The sequence below is a fragment of the Homalodisca vitripennis genome, chromosome 6 (genome assembly GCF_021130785.1).
Source record: "Homalodisca vitripennis isolate AUS2020 chromosome 6, UT_GWSS_2.1, whole genome shotgun sequence".
Classification (NCBI taxonomy): Eukaryota; Metazoa; Arthropoda; class Insecta; order Hemiptera; family Cicadellidae; genus Homalodisca; species Homalodisca vitripennis.
This window is the reverse complement of record NC_060212.1, coordinates 156286546-156302076: the sequence shown is the minus strand read 5'-3', so window position 1 is coordinate 156302076 and position 15531 is coordinate 156286546. Positions and strand designations below refer to the sequence as shown.

The window sequence follows — 15531 nt, the reverse complement described above, 5'->3', positions numbered from 1 at the left end:
GGGGCTAAGAACCAAGTTATAGAACTTAACTTAAAAGTGTGCAGATAAGAGTTAAACTAATAACAGTGTATTTTTTGGTAACGCTAACTAATAATAAATTTTAAATTTGATTAATTATTTTCCCACCACTGACCAAATGTCCCTGGAGGATTTTGTCCCAATTTCTGAAGATCTCCTGTTTGGTACGTTGCTTCATGGCATTGTAGCCCTGCCTGGCCGCAGCTCGGAAACTTGGGTCTGACGTCTGGAAAGGTCGGACGAAGAAGTCTATCAGCCATTTAACAGCACCTGGATTATACACTACATCCAATGCTTCCGAGCGGACTTCCAATCTGCAACAATATTTCAACATTAGAAAGAACTGATACTATAATAAGGTGAAACATGTGGCGAAGTGCATCAAAGCAGTTTTGACCATAATGTGACAAACATAAAAATTATTACAAAATAAATAAATCATAATGAAAATTCAAGAGCTGTCAAAATCAAATGTTTAGCAAACAAATATTGATGCATTCAATGTTTTGTATTAAAATAATGATTTTCATTACTAAATAATTAATTAAAAACTTAAAAAAAACAACAGAAAATTAACTAACTATTTTACACCAGTAAAATTAACTCTTGTAATTACATGATATAGAAAATTGTGATTGAGTTTTGAACTGGTTGCCCATAAATTTAGTTATCTTTAAATTGGTACACCATAAAGCATTTTTTTCAAAAATGATAACTGGGAAATAGCATATAAATGCTGTATATAAATGAATGGTTAATTTTATTGTACAACCAATAAGGATGTATACATATTTAAGAATGTTTTTCTTCAATGGTTTAATTCAATTTGTCAGTCTATTTCACTTTGAGATGCACTAAGAGTAACTTTAACTTAATGTTCATTCTGCATTCTAGTGGCTAACCATGAGATTACGATTATGTGTTTTGTCTACTCTCAGTACTGCTTTAGTATTTTGCCATAACTTCAGAAACTGCACTGGCTCATAATTTACCAATCCAAACAGATCTACGACAATTTTAAAGTTTTATGAACTATTTGTACAATAAATTGATCTTGTGCTTTTCATTAGCAATGACTTTTTTTAATTCAATATGCCCATCTCCTCTGCCCTGACTTAAGATTTCTATATTTTTTAAGGAGTTATTTATGTACATGGAACAACACAGCAATATGTTAAGTATATCACTTACAAACTGATTTATTTATGAATTTATAAACAAATAGACAATAGACAATATTCTTTATTTACATATTCATAGAGAATAGTAACAGCGTCCTTAAAACTAATAATATTAAAATTTGTATACAATAAATTGGTCTTGTTTTTTCCATCAAAAATCTCTTTCTAGATATTCTTCAATGGTGTAGTAGGGATTTTCTAGTAGCCACTTCTTTACTTCACTTGTGAAAGCCTTTGTGTTACTCTTCTTCAGATCTTCTGGTAAATAGTTCCACAGCTTCATACCCATGTATGATGGCTTCTCCTCAAACAGGGCCATTCGATGCACAGGAAGATGAATGTTTTCTGCCCTTCGAGTGTTGTAATGATGGATGTCACGACCTCTTGGTAGTCCATTATTGTGAACAAAGGTAACTGCCTCCAGAATATAGAGAGCCGTGACCGTCAATATTGATAAGTTGACAAAGAATGGACGACAACTGTCTCTCTGTTGTAAGCCAGTCAGTGCTCTTACTGCCTTTTTCTGGATTACTAAGATGCGATGTAGGTTGCCTATTGAAGAGTTTCCCCATACTAAGATACCATAACGGAGATGAGATTCTAAAAGAGCATGATATGCTATTTTAGCCGTGGCAGTGTCTGTAATTTTTGTTAATCTTCTTATGACATAGATCCCAGTATTTAGTTTCTTACACAAACTGTCAACATGAGCTGTCCAGCTGAGATCCTTATCTATTGTCACTCCCAGGTACTTTGCTTCTGAAGCCACCCGAATATTTGGCAGGTGAGCTGTTTGTTCCTTTTTGCTGCCCATAATTATCTGCTGGGTTTTAGTTTCATTTACCACTAGATTGTTATTGTGGCAATACTGTACAGCCATATTCATAGCAATATATGACTGGATTTCTAAATGTTCTATAGATTTTTCAGACAGAAGCAGAACAGTATCATCAGCATACATCAGGGTTGTGGCAAATTCTTCCAAATATTTAGGCAGGTTGTTGGTAAAAAGTGTAAATAGGACAGGCCCCAGGACAGATCCCTGTGGAACGCCTCTTAAAACTGGTAATGGGCAGGATCTAATTCGCTGAACTTTATTATGTTGGGCATATTTAATTTCAACCACCTGTTCTCTATTGGTCAAGTAGCTCTCCAGCCATTCTGCTGCAGTGCCTTGTACACCTAAGGACGATAGTTTGGTCAAGAGTTGTTCATGGTCAAGCGTGTCAAAGGCTTTACTTAAGTCAAGTAGTATTGCAGTAGTTGTGTTTTTCACTTCTATTTGGTCTATTATATATTCAATGAAGCTAATCAGAGCAGTTGATGTTGATTTGTTTTTTGTGAATCCATGTTGTTGTTGTGTAAGAAGATTATTAAGTCTGAAGAAGTCAAGAAGTCGAGAGAGTACAACTTTTTCAAACACCTTTGAAAAGGTTGAAATAAGTGAGATTGGCCGGTAGTTTGTAGCTTCAGACTGATCGCCTTGCTTAAAAATAGGAATAACCTTAGAGAGTTTTAGTTTACTGGAAATTTGCCACATTGGAAAGATAAACTGATTAAGTTAGTTATGGGATGAGCTAATTCTTGCACGCAGGCCTTTAATAATTTTGATGTGATTTCATCTATACCTGAAGAAAGTTTAGCTGGAAGAGTGTTGATGATATTTATTACTTCCTCAAGTGTTGGACTTTTTAGGTCTCGCAAGTACGGGATGTTAGGTTTCTGAACAGTATTTTGTGACTTGTTAAGAGGGGGGTTGTTGCTTTTAATAGCAGCTGTGTATATTAATTACTGCTTGAAAACACTTAACAGGTGCTGATACTGGACTACTAGTGAAGAACTGAATACTGGAGAGTTAGAAATAATTAATAACTAAACAGATTTTTGTCAAAATCTCTATTTTGTTCTCCTAATATTGAAAACAGAGTTTAAAAAAATTTTAAACTTTGATTGATTTTCATACACCATCCACCAAAGACCTACCTAAGTATTTCCAGTTGAACAGTAGTTTCAATTGTTATTAATTTCAAGAAGTGTTCACTAAATTACGCAAAGTGGATATATTTAAAATGTATTAAACAAAAAACATACTCTGATTTTCATTTAAAAAAACTGTTCATGGTAATACTACATTATATTTTAATAACAAAATATTTGTTAGTTTGGGTAATTTTAATCAAAATTCAAATAAGCTAGCAATTATGAGCTGTGAATTTTGAACCAGTGACAAACCTCAGCAGTGTAATAATTTATCTAACGAAGCTCCAAACCTGAAATCAGCACTGGAGTTGAACGGTTTGTACTCATAGCTGAGATGAAAGAGAGGCTCTTCCTTGGTATCAGAACTCTGGTTGAGAAGGCGCTGCAGGCCAGGAGGGAGGTTTCTTGCTGGACGACCGGAGGGGGCTGCCTCGCTGCCTGAAATATGAAATATACATAGTCATATTTGAATGACCTTAATAATTATTTTATCTGATTACTCATCTAGAAAGTGGGCTATCATTACAATATTTCTGAAAAAAAAAGAAATTTCATAATACCTGAATACTAATTTACAAAAAAAGATTCTTAATTTAAGAAATTAACAGTTGTTGACACAGGACTTTTTAATTTTGGAATATTATTTTAGTAACTAAGCCATCTAGGTGATGTTCTGTAATTATGCTAGACATGTACGTAACATAATGAGTATATATTTCTTTGAACATATTCATAATGTAGACTTCCATATAAACTATAACAGTGACACACATAATAATAATTATATATACTTAAAGTAATATAATTTTATCCTTTTAGTGTAAAAAAAACACTGTTTTTTCTAATTTAAAGCTGAAATTTGGTTAATAAATAACAGTATATAACATTAAAAGTAAATGTCTTAATTTATCGTATTGATCAAATTAGGGCTCCTACTCCATTGTATAGTTTTAGACTATTAATTATCTTTTGATTCAATTCAACTGGTTAAAAATGTCCACAAAATAATAAAATTATGAATGGGTAGAGTGGATCTTCTGACCACTGAATGCATTGGTCTAGATTCAGATATTGCGGAAATGGACTCCAATGTACATAATTAATGAATCTGAACTGATAAAATAATTGACTAGGCATTGTAGGTAGTCAGCTGTGGATTCACAAAAAAATTTAAATATTAAAAATTAAGTATAGGTCGGGCCGCGTCGGCAGCGCCCGCTACCGGCGCCCGAGTATAGCTCGGGTTGTGTTATTTAATTGTATTATTTAGCTCAGTCATCTTATTTTTGGATTCAAACATTTTGATTATGTTCATTGCTTGTCTAAGTTCGTATTTGTTGGTATTGAGATCCCTGGGTCACCTTTTAGTAATGAAATACGTATATTTTTCGTCGTACTACAAGCGAGTCTACACAGCTGATCGTAGGTGTCGCGGCTGATCGTCGGTACTGTGAGTTTGCTTTGAAGTGTTTCACGTTGTGTATTGTGAGTCTTAGTGATGTCTTACTAAGTTTTCTACTACAAATCTTGCCAACAAATACTGAAGCAAATGTTATTATAATGTATTCTAAATGTGAATTTAACTGTTTGTAAATAATCAGAACTTTAGTTTCTTACTGAATGAAGTAAAGACAAATGCAAGCAATGTGAGGTTATCCGTGTGTTTTGTTATGTATTTACACTCGCTTTGTTCTTTCTTCTCGACTTTCCGTTGATTTTCTTTTATATTCTTTACTTATTATTTTTGAGCTTAAATAATATTGGTGATGAAATCAAAAGTGATGCGATTCGCGATCTTTTGTTTGACTCCGAGTCAGAAAGTGACGATGATTTTGATACACACCTGGAACCAAATATTGATTTTATGAACGATCTAAACGAAAATGTGCTAGATCCTGTATTTGATTCAGACCATTGTGCTACCACACTAAGGCGAACTACCTGAACTAACAAGCTTTGTAACTAAAACTTTTTTTGTATTTTTTACATATCATTCAATATTATGTAATAATTTTATTTTGAAAAAACTTTATATTTGTATACATTTAAAAAAGGTATGTATCTCTATCTTTAAAAAGATATATAGTATGAGTTTATAACATAACTACTGTAATAACACAGAATGTTTTAAAAGCATCATAAAACCCCAGGGAGCCACACCGAAACATGTATTAAGGCCCAGGGTACAAAGTGTTAATGCATAATTGGACACAGAGTGTCTGTATTGTTGTATGTTCAATAAATTAAACTATTGAAGTGAAGATAGTGCAATCATGATTTATTTATCATCCTTTATAAATAAATCACTGTAAGTCCACAATATATTACAAGGTAAGAGGTAAAACTAACTTTGTGGGGAGATCAGAACTGGGAAGGCAGAGTCCAGTGTGAGGTTGTCGTGAAGCATGAGACCACCCAGCTCCACCTGCACACAATGAGAGCCGGTGCGAGGTCTACTCTCTAGCCCCAGCCGTACTCGCTCAAACTGCAGCTCCATCACTGGTGTCCTGTTCATAGACATTCATTCAGGGCCCAACTCAAGAATCAAAAAGCTTTATTGTCATTAAATACACGAGTGTACAATAGACATAGACATAAACATAGTAAGCATGTACTATAATACTAATATAAACTATATTACACTAAAATTATTTTCCTTTAAATTGTTCACATATTTGTGGTCTGAAAAAAAACATTATTCTAGTGGTGAAAATTAAAATTTTATCAAATAAAATACATAATTTATTACATAAAAATGCACAAACGAGGAAGATAAAACAACTTAGTACCATCAGTGTGACTAAAAAGCTTCAACGTTAACACTTAAAATTCAAACAATTAAAATGATCACTTAAACAGGGTGTCCAGTGATGACCAAATCTAAAATTCAAGCACATTTCAAGGTTTTCAAGGCTCAAAATTATAAAAATTCAAGGCTATAGTCGCGGTTTTACTTTTGGCTCTTTATCGGTAACTAACAACTTTACAAGGCAAAATCAAGTCACGAAATAGTGTTCACTTTCCATGTATTAATAAAGATTTATCAAATATTTAAGGCTTAATAACAGCATCATGATATTTTAAAATAACAGTTTAAAAGAATACATACCTTTATTTTAGACGATGCTCAAAGATAGTGGGTCCCCTGTTTAAATTATTAAATAATGTCCTTATACATTATTATAACATTTTATAATTCGTTGTTGAAAAATCTATAGTAAATGAGCTTTTTTTCATATGTTGTAACTTATAATTGAACTTCCATGAGTTCAAAAACTTTAAACTGTTAATCGTATCTATAAAAATATGTTAATTTAATTATTTAAACAATACTAAGCTATTTATGAAACATTTCATTTAGTTTGAAATGAATTTTTTAGTGAAATGTTACTATTAAAAAAAAAGTAAAAAAAACATTGCAGGCCTATAAAAAATTATGATAAAGTACCAGAGCTTAATTTAATGTTTTATATTGTGATAGTTTGTTACAAATACATTTTAATATCCAAATAGGTAAATGATTTAGATTTTGTATTTTAAGTCTGAAAAACCCTTCAAATACACAGGATAGTAAGAAAAGAACAGTTTTACTAAAAAAATTTCAAGAACAATTTTTTATTGATAGAAATACACAAATAATATTTACATATATACATGGAACAGCTTTTAGTAAATTATTTGATCAAAATTTTCTATTTCCTGACCAATGCTTTCACATTCCTTTTGGGCAACTTCCCAGAATTTTTTCTTTTTTTTAGTTCCAATTCTCGTACTAGGATTTGATTCCTTTTCCTACTTTCCTTTTCCGCAGTCTCTTGTGTGGTCTTCTTCTTTTCCTCTAACAAATGCTCTTTGTACATGGAGTACGAATTAGAGGCAGAAAGAAGAATCTTCTTGCAAATGGGGCACCTTCTCCACCCCACCATACACACTTACAGCATTGAAGATTGTTCTGGCTGAAACTAACGAGTATTCTTCTTTCATATTTTTCAATCAAAACACTCTTTGTTAATAGAAAACCCGTCGCTCTACCTCAGCGTTTGCCATGTGAGAGGATCAAACCAGTTTAATAATCGTCTCAATAGACTGATAGTTAGAGCAATATTTCCTGACCAATCTAATCCAGAAATGGTCCAGTCTTCTTGGTTCCTTTTTCTGGCACCCACTCCTTTCCTCTACGTCTTCAACTCTCTTGAAAACTTTTCATCTCTTGGATGACGTCTTTGTTCAAGGACAACTTTTTAAAACTCTTCTTGAGCTATCTCTGCTGTTCGTGTGTGTTAATAAGATTGTTCTGGGTCAGAAGGATTTATTAATCTTTCAAAACCTCACCTGCCCTACTTTAGTGTGTGCTATGTTGGGGTCAAGCGAAGTAAGAAATTTTTGTTGCTTCATAACTAAGTGGGGATCGATCCAATAATCTTTCCAACAGGCATTTCAGTGCTTTTCGGCATTCATCTTTAAACAGAGTCACTTCTTTTAAACTAATCTTTTCATGAAATTTCCCCAATTCGCATTTTGCTCCAATTCCAATGTTTATCTTGGAAAGTGGAATTAAATTTTCTGATTTCATGAAAACTTTAATAGAAGGAGAAACTTTCTCTGGCAGAACAAACCGTTCCATCTCTTTTATCACTAAATTTCTTAAAGAAGTGTACAGAAAAGGGGCAAGGGGCAAATTACTTTGGAACTCTGTAAGAAGGGGTTGTACATCAGAGGACAGAGTTTTAAAGAAAGCTAGCTCAGCACCCAATAAGTGGTTTTTTTAAGACACTCTTCTATGATAGAAAAAACTTCTTGTATTGGGTTTAGCCTTCACTTGGTCCAGAGATTCAACATATTTCCTTAAGTCAGGTAGAATGTTTATGGCTCTTTCTGCCACATCTGCATTTTCCAGCCACCTGACAGCACAAAACTTTAGAGGAAATTTCGTTGAACCCGTGTGTTTGGTAAAACTACCGCGGCGAGCTGGCTGGTCCTTGAAAAAAGTTATAAAGGGCACGCAGAAAGGGAACTATATTCCAACCAGTGGAATAGACTATATTCTATTCCACTACTATATTCCACTATATTCAACTATTATTCAACTATATATTCAACTATATTCCAACCCTCCATCTGTTAGACGACTAGTCACTAGTCGCCAAAAAATGTTTCTCCAATGTTGAACGACTAGTCACTAGTCGTTCATGCAGTCATCTTTTTAATCAAACTTTTCCTTTCGAAAATAAGATTTTAGTAAGACAAATATTATATCACATTAATTGGGAGGTTTCACAGAATAATTTGATGTATAGTTTATTGAATAATAATGCCTAATAAGTGTGCACTGAAATTATAAAGTTGCAATACAAATGTTTCGTTTTCCGTGTCTGCTCGCGCCCATCGTAGAGAACGGAAAAAAACGGGATTTTTCCCTATACTCTTGACGAGGGAAATGTTGTGTGGGAATGAGCTTGGCTACATCACTGCGTTCGGAATTCCTTTCTTTACAAGAACATCTGCTTCAAACATCTATTTTTAGCCTCCACATTGTGAAGAAAGACCTTCGAAGCGACCATTGTTTGCGACATTTCTGTAATGTTAGACGACTAGTTTGACTAGTCGCTAGTATTTTGGTGTATATAATACTATTATTAGTGATGTGTTTATATCAAAGTACATCAAATTTTTCGTTGTGAAATTTGCCACCTAGTGATATGAACATCTTCATGGAATTAATCAAGTGTGTGCGTGTATTTGATGAACAAACTTTATAAATTTCGAGGGGACTGTGACCGCCATATTGATTCACCGGCATCACTGACTGTGCATTTGAACTTGTGTTGTAAGTTTCTAGGATTTTATTTATACACAGTAAGGTGAAGAATGGTTTTTGTTTTTGTTTTATATATTGCATAATAATTTATTGACATACACAGGTGAGCCTGTAGGCTAAATTTTTAATTATAAACTTTTATACACAGGACTAGGCCTAGTTTACAAATAGTGTTTATTTTATTTATTTTTATTTATTTATTTTTATTTATCGAACAATATGAGTGACCTAGTAAATAAGTCAGGTGAACTCAGACAATTACTCTTAGATGATGAGTTTCTAACCGACAGTGAAATTGATGAAACGCCCCCCGTAACATCAACACCAATTCACCCTGGCCCCAGCACATCTGCAGGGATTTCAAGACTCTCGTCCTCTCTAGGCCTAAGGGAGGTGAATTCCTCCGATATATAGAGGTGGCAAATGAATCGGAGAGTGAAAATGGATTCTTTGATGTCGATGACATCTTTGCCCTGTCTGAAAAATGATTTGGATGTGTCACTCACAGACTTTTCGAGTGGTAGTGGGGACGATTACGAACCACTAGAAGGGGAGGAAGAAAGTTTCAAGCGATGAGGCCCAGAAACGCCCCAGAAAAAGAAGACGGCGACAGCCTTTGGCATCCCCGCCACCTACTGCGGAATTACCATATTTAGCTGCTGAGCCACCGGCTGTACAACCCTCACCACCAGCTGCGGATCAACAGGCAGTACAACTCCCATCACCAGCTGCGGAGCCACCGGCATGTACAACCCCCCATCACCAGCTGCGGATCCACCGGCTGTACAACCCCCACCATCAGCTGCGGAGCCCCAACTTCCTCCTGTCCAGCCATTGTGGTTGAGGGCGTATCCTCCTGAGAGGCCAAGACAGGTGAAATCTAAATTTAAGGTTAGAGGCCCTGGACCTCGACACACCGAAAGGTGTTTCGAAGCCAATAGACTTTTTTTTTATCTGTTCATGAACAATTTTGTTTGGAACCTAATGGTTCGGGAAACAAACAATTTTGCTCAAAGACACATTGATTCACTACGAGCTAGAGGGAGGCTTCGTCCCAGTTCACGGCTGCTCTCTTGGGTCAATGTGACTGTTGAAGAGATAAAGAAGTTTTGGGCTCTACTAATCAGCATGGGCTTACGAAAAGAAGACTGTTGAATCATACTGGTCGACCCACCCTAGTCTGTTCATACCTTTCTTTTCTAAGACCATGACATTACGTAGGTTTCAACAGATCCTAGGCATGTTTCATGTATCGAATCGTGAATCTCCAAACAAGGGCCACACCCTGGGTATGACCCTTGGGTGAAGGTGCGTGATTTTATCGATCACATGAACGATGCCTTCAGGTCTCACTTTGTGCCAAGCCAGGAAATCTCTGTATTGATGAAATATGATTGGCATGAAGAACCGTTGTACTTTTATTCAATACATGGCTAATAAAACGGCACGCAAGGTTTGGCATAAAAGAAATTCGAACTTTGTGATTCTGCGACGGGATATGTCATGCAATCGGCATTATATTCAGGCAAGGACTTTTTGGAAGGTGGATCTGATCCATTTTACCCAAAAAGTTGTGGATGACTTGATGACGAATGCTGGCCCTATACCGTAAATATTACCACCTGTTTACCGACAATTTTTTACACAAAAGTCCCTCTTGCAAATTTTTTATTCACAAGGAAGACCTTTCTTACAGGCACTATCAGTAAAGGAAGCAGATTTTATTTTCAAATCTTGTAAAAGAATCTAACATATCAGTTGGCGAATCCCTATATTTCAGGAAAAACAAGGTGCTTATCGTGAAATATAGGGAACGCAAAACTAGAAAAACCTGTCATGCTTATCACTACGGCCTACCATGCAGAGGATCAGGAGGTGGTAAGTCGTAGTGGTAAGCACAGTATCCAAACCGGTGGTAATAGCAGGATACAATCAACACATGGGGGGTGTTGATTGCAAAGATAAAAGTATTTTTCACTTGACCTGCAGCCGCACAACCAAGCGATACTGGAAGAAAATTGTATACAATTTTTGTTGATATGGCGCTCCTAAATGCTTATATCTTGTACAGATACCACTCTGAAAAGCCTATGAGCAGATGGGAGTTTATGAACAACATTGTAGACAGTCTTCTTTTAGTTGCTGCTGCTCCAGTTCCTCAGGGTGATGCACCTCTACATCAGCGCCCCCTCCCCCCCACCAATCATACCTTGCAATCCTTGCCGGAGAAAAACAATAGAAAGTGTACAGTGTGTAATAAAAAAACTACAATCTGGTGTGCCGATTGTAAAATTGGAATCCACTACAAGTGCCAACCCAAGTTTGAACACTTCCTTCGTCCTGAACAGAGAAGACGTCGAGTGGTCAACTCGTCTTCCAGCGAGTCCGACTAATTTTTTGGATTAAAAATGCCATGGATTTATGTATGTACATATTTTTTATTATTACAATAAATTTTACTTCATTTGAAGCATTTTCTGTCAGTATATTGTGTGTTTTTTATCAACTTTTATTTCCTGGAAAAAACAATTCTCAGAATTTACAACAAAATTTTTTTTACATATAAAACATAGAAAATAAGCTAAATAATATATTTTTCTGTTCTAAAATTTTATGCTCTACAACATAGAGAATGTCTAAAAATATAGTAAGCATACAGAAAATATCTAAAAATGTTGGAATGTGATTATGTATTTTTTTGTAAAAATACAACGATTCACAATTTACCAAAAATAATGTAAACACTTTTGGGAAAGTGTAATTTTTTTAATGTTATGCATAAAGAACCTTTCTTAGAAGATTTTGTATATCTTGAAAAGTGATAAAAATATTATTAATATTTTTTATGAGGCTTTACTTTTGGATTTATTTATTTTTTTTTTTTTTTTTTTTTTTACTTATAATGAAAAAAAAGTACTAAATAGAAATTAAAAAATTACTCCAACTGCATATACATGTTTCTGGTTTCATACTGAAAAAGAAAATATATAATAGTGTATACTTTACTTCAAAAATAAACATTCTACATAGGTTTGAATGAAGGTGTGCACAACTAGCCAAAATAGTGCCTGCCATTATAGGAATTTGAACTGCCAGATCCAGGGTTAAACAACATTAATAAATAAAAAACAAAGTTACAAACAGATATAATAATTTAAAAAATAACATAGTTTACAGTTAAAATATTAAGGTACTTGTATCACAGGCAAAGAATTCATAAACAGTGTATAAGGGAATTATCTTAAGCCACTTCTTAAGAACAATTTTAAATTTATTGATACTTGTTGTCCATGCACTATCAGGTAACTTTAAAAAGTTATTAAAAAGTTGAACCTCCATAAAGCAGACCTTTTTTAAATTTCTCAAGTCTTTACAGGAACTAAATTCAACATATGTTTGGCCCTTGTGTTATAGTTATAAATGCCATGACGCATCTCATACTCATTCAGATTTTCTTTAACTTTAACTAAACAATAATATATGTACATAGATGGTAAAGTCATTATTAAGAACTCTTTAAAAATTGGTCTACAAGATTCTCTACCCTTCACATTCTTGATCAAGTTATTGAGCAGAACATACTATAAATGAGTGGCTCTATGTTATATAGTAATTTATATGCTGAAGCAGTAGTATGTAAGTTTAGAATAAAACTACAGTGTTTCTTACTTGATAAGGAATTCTACTCTGTGAGTGATTATTTTATATTCAAAACCATTTAAGTTAAGGCGTTAGGAATTAATGTTTATTTTGGCTGTTTATTGTACTTATCCTGACAATTGTCATGCAATGTTTTATATTGTTAATTGACAAATAAACACTTTGATTTGATTTGATATTACAAATAATTACAAGAAAAGCTAAGATTTTAATACCTTACTTAACCCTTTTACTGCCAAACACGTTTTTTTTTGTATTTTGAAGCCGAACTTTTTTTATTGACTTGCCTAAAATGCCAGGGCAAAATTGACTAAAATATAAAGATTTCTATTAAAAATCGTAGATTTATTATTTTTTATCATACATTGATAAACTTTGTCTTGTTTTTTCCCCTTGTAACTTGTATTTTGCTGTAAAAATAATTTAAACCTTATCTGTAATTACAAAAATGTATATTTTATCTTAATGTCATAATATTAAATTAAGTGTTTTTTTTTAGTTTGTACTGAAATAACTAGGTTGAAACATTAAATCACCACCATAATTATATTTGTGTATTGTAAAAACATATTATATTATGTAAACAACCTTAAAAAATCTCAGGAACATACTCGTCTTGATATTTGAGTACTGAAGCAATGATGAATTTCCTAAACTGGTGCAACATCCTCAAATATCCAAATCAAACTTATTAAAGTACTGAATGTGCACTATGTCAATTTGTAATAGAGGAAACATTGTCCTAGATACAAAAAAAATTTGAACTTAAAAGTTAAAAAGGGAAAATTTACAAAATCTAGTTAAAATAAGAAATAGTGAGGCATCGTGTGCAGGGCAATGCTTTGGGCCTTATATTTCATCAAAATGAAATTGGCCTCAGAAACACTCATCATTATTTTAGTGAATCCATTAAGAGTAAGGCAAGTTTGCAATAATTTTCTCTATTGGAACATCAACACAGATATCAATGGTATCATTGTTAGGCAATACAGGTTCTCTGTAACTGTTTACAACACTATCCATCACAGCATCAACTGAACATGGTCTTGTATGTATTACCAACTGTGGATGATTTCTTTTTTCCTCAACAGAAGATTGTTCCGAAACAACATAATCGAAACATTAGGTTTTGAAGATTGAAATCCATCCTCGCCAGGTATGACATATATAAGTTTAAAAAAGCACAAACATTTTAAAACGCAAAAAGTTTGTCACAATTTTTAGTTACTACAAGTGATTTGAGTGTCAGCTTAAGAAACTTGTTGTAAGAGAATTTTTTCAAACCAATATGTCACATCCACAATCAATTGCCTCAATAACAGATGTATTCTTTGTTTGAAGGTTATTTTTGACGATGGAAGGATTGTGAAGGAAACAGGATTTTTCCGGACATTTGCCATCGTTCAGTGAAACAAATGTGATTTTTTGTTTCACTGAACGATGGCAAATGTCCGGAAAAATCCTGTTTCCTTCACAGATGTATTGTTGCTAATTTCATTCATACAACATTACAATCTTAATTTGAACGCACAAGTCTTGTGTAGTTATGTGTTTGTTTAAATTGACACATTGAGAATGCCTGAAACATTTTTATTAGTCCAATGAGACCATAAGACACCCTAAAGTTTTGCAGTAATGTGTAACAGGCCTGCAGTCTGGAGCCACAGAATACAAGTCTAACAGTTTCAATATGAACAAAATGAGCCACTCACTGGTTGTCTCCACAGAGGTGGAAGATGCCCTGGTTGACAGTGAAGTTGATCTGACCGAACACAGTGTCTCGCTTGAGTAGAGTGCTGTTCTCTACCGTGTCTGCCAGAACATCCAATATCTCATCTTCCAGGGTGGGCGGGCCAGGAGCAGGAGCGGGGGCAGAGGCGGGGCCCGTGTCAGTAGCAGGGGACACAGTGGACGCTGGGGCAGGAGCAGAATACCAGCCCCACCACTGTGGGAACCAGCTGACCAGTACACTGCGGCCTTGCTGTTTGTGGACGGCCACAGCATTGGGCAATGCGGGTGGCCGCACTCGACACATTGCTACCTGCACAATTAACTCTTCAATTAAATTCAATTTAAACTTGAGTTATGCATTACTTACTATTCGTAAATAATAAAAAATCTGAGTTGATCTGTAAATAAAACTTTTAGAGGAACTGTCAAGTTTAAACTGAATGGATGTGTATCTTAAGCCAACAAAAACAAACACTAAACATTTTAAGGCAAGAAACCATGCTCATAAAGAACTAACTGAGACTAATTATATTATAGTTGATGCACTTAAATTTTGGGAGTAATTATTGATTAAAATTTAAATTTCAAATCACACATAAATTATTTAGTAAATAAATTATCGACTATGTTTATATTTTCATTAAAGGTTTCATTTAAAACACTGCCAACTGAAACACGTAAATTTGTGTATTATGCCAACATATAGTCAGTTTTTGAAAAAGGACTTACTGTTTAGAGAACCTCATGATTCAAATAAAACTTACATACTTTGGGAGTGAATTACCAAGGTGGTCAGACTGTCTTGTTCATTAAAATATAGGGCAGTGGGGTATCAAATAAATGGTTGTAAGAACAATAAACCTACTTATGTGTGTGAATACCATAAAAGCAATGAAGAAGAGTAACAAATTTGAGGCTTTTACAAGAATGATCCCAAGAGTCTGAGATCCCAAGTATACTGGCAATGGAAGTTTTGAAAGAATAATAGGACTTTGAACATTAGCAATTGTTATATTTCCACTTATTATCATTATGTTACATTTTGTAATATATAACAATTGTAAATGTAAAAAATTCTATTATCTTTTCCATGTAAGATTGGTAAAATAATATATATATAAATTTTATTTTCAGGTGTTCCCA

At 34.0% G+C, this 15531-nt stretch overlaps 1 protein-coding gene across 1 annotated transcript in view; it reads right to left on the bottom strand.

Moving 5' to 3' along the window:
* LOC124365043 (vacuolar protein sorting-associated protein 13D-like) overlaps nucleotides 1-15531 on the bottom strand; it is a 189889-nt gene that overhangs the window by 153552 nt on the left and 20806 nt on the right. Inside the window, 4 exon segments of the mRNA XM_046820942.1 lie at nucleotides 134-332; nucleotides 3470-3617; nucleotides 5529-5686; nucleotides 14370-14698. Of these exon segments, the coding sequence (XP_046676898.1) occupies nucleotides 134-332; nucleotides 3470-3617; nucleotides 5529-5686; nucleotides 14370-14698 (834 nt within the window).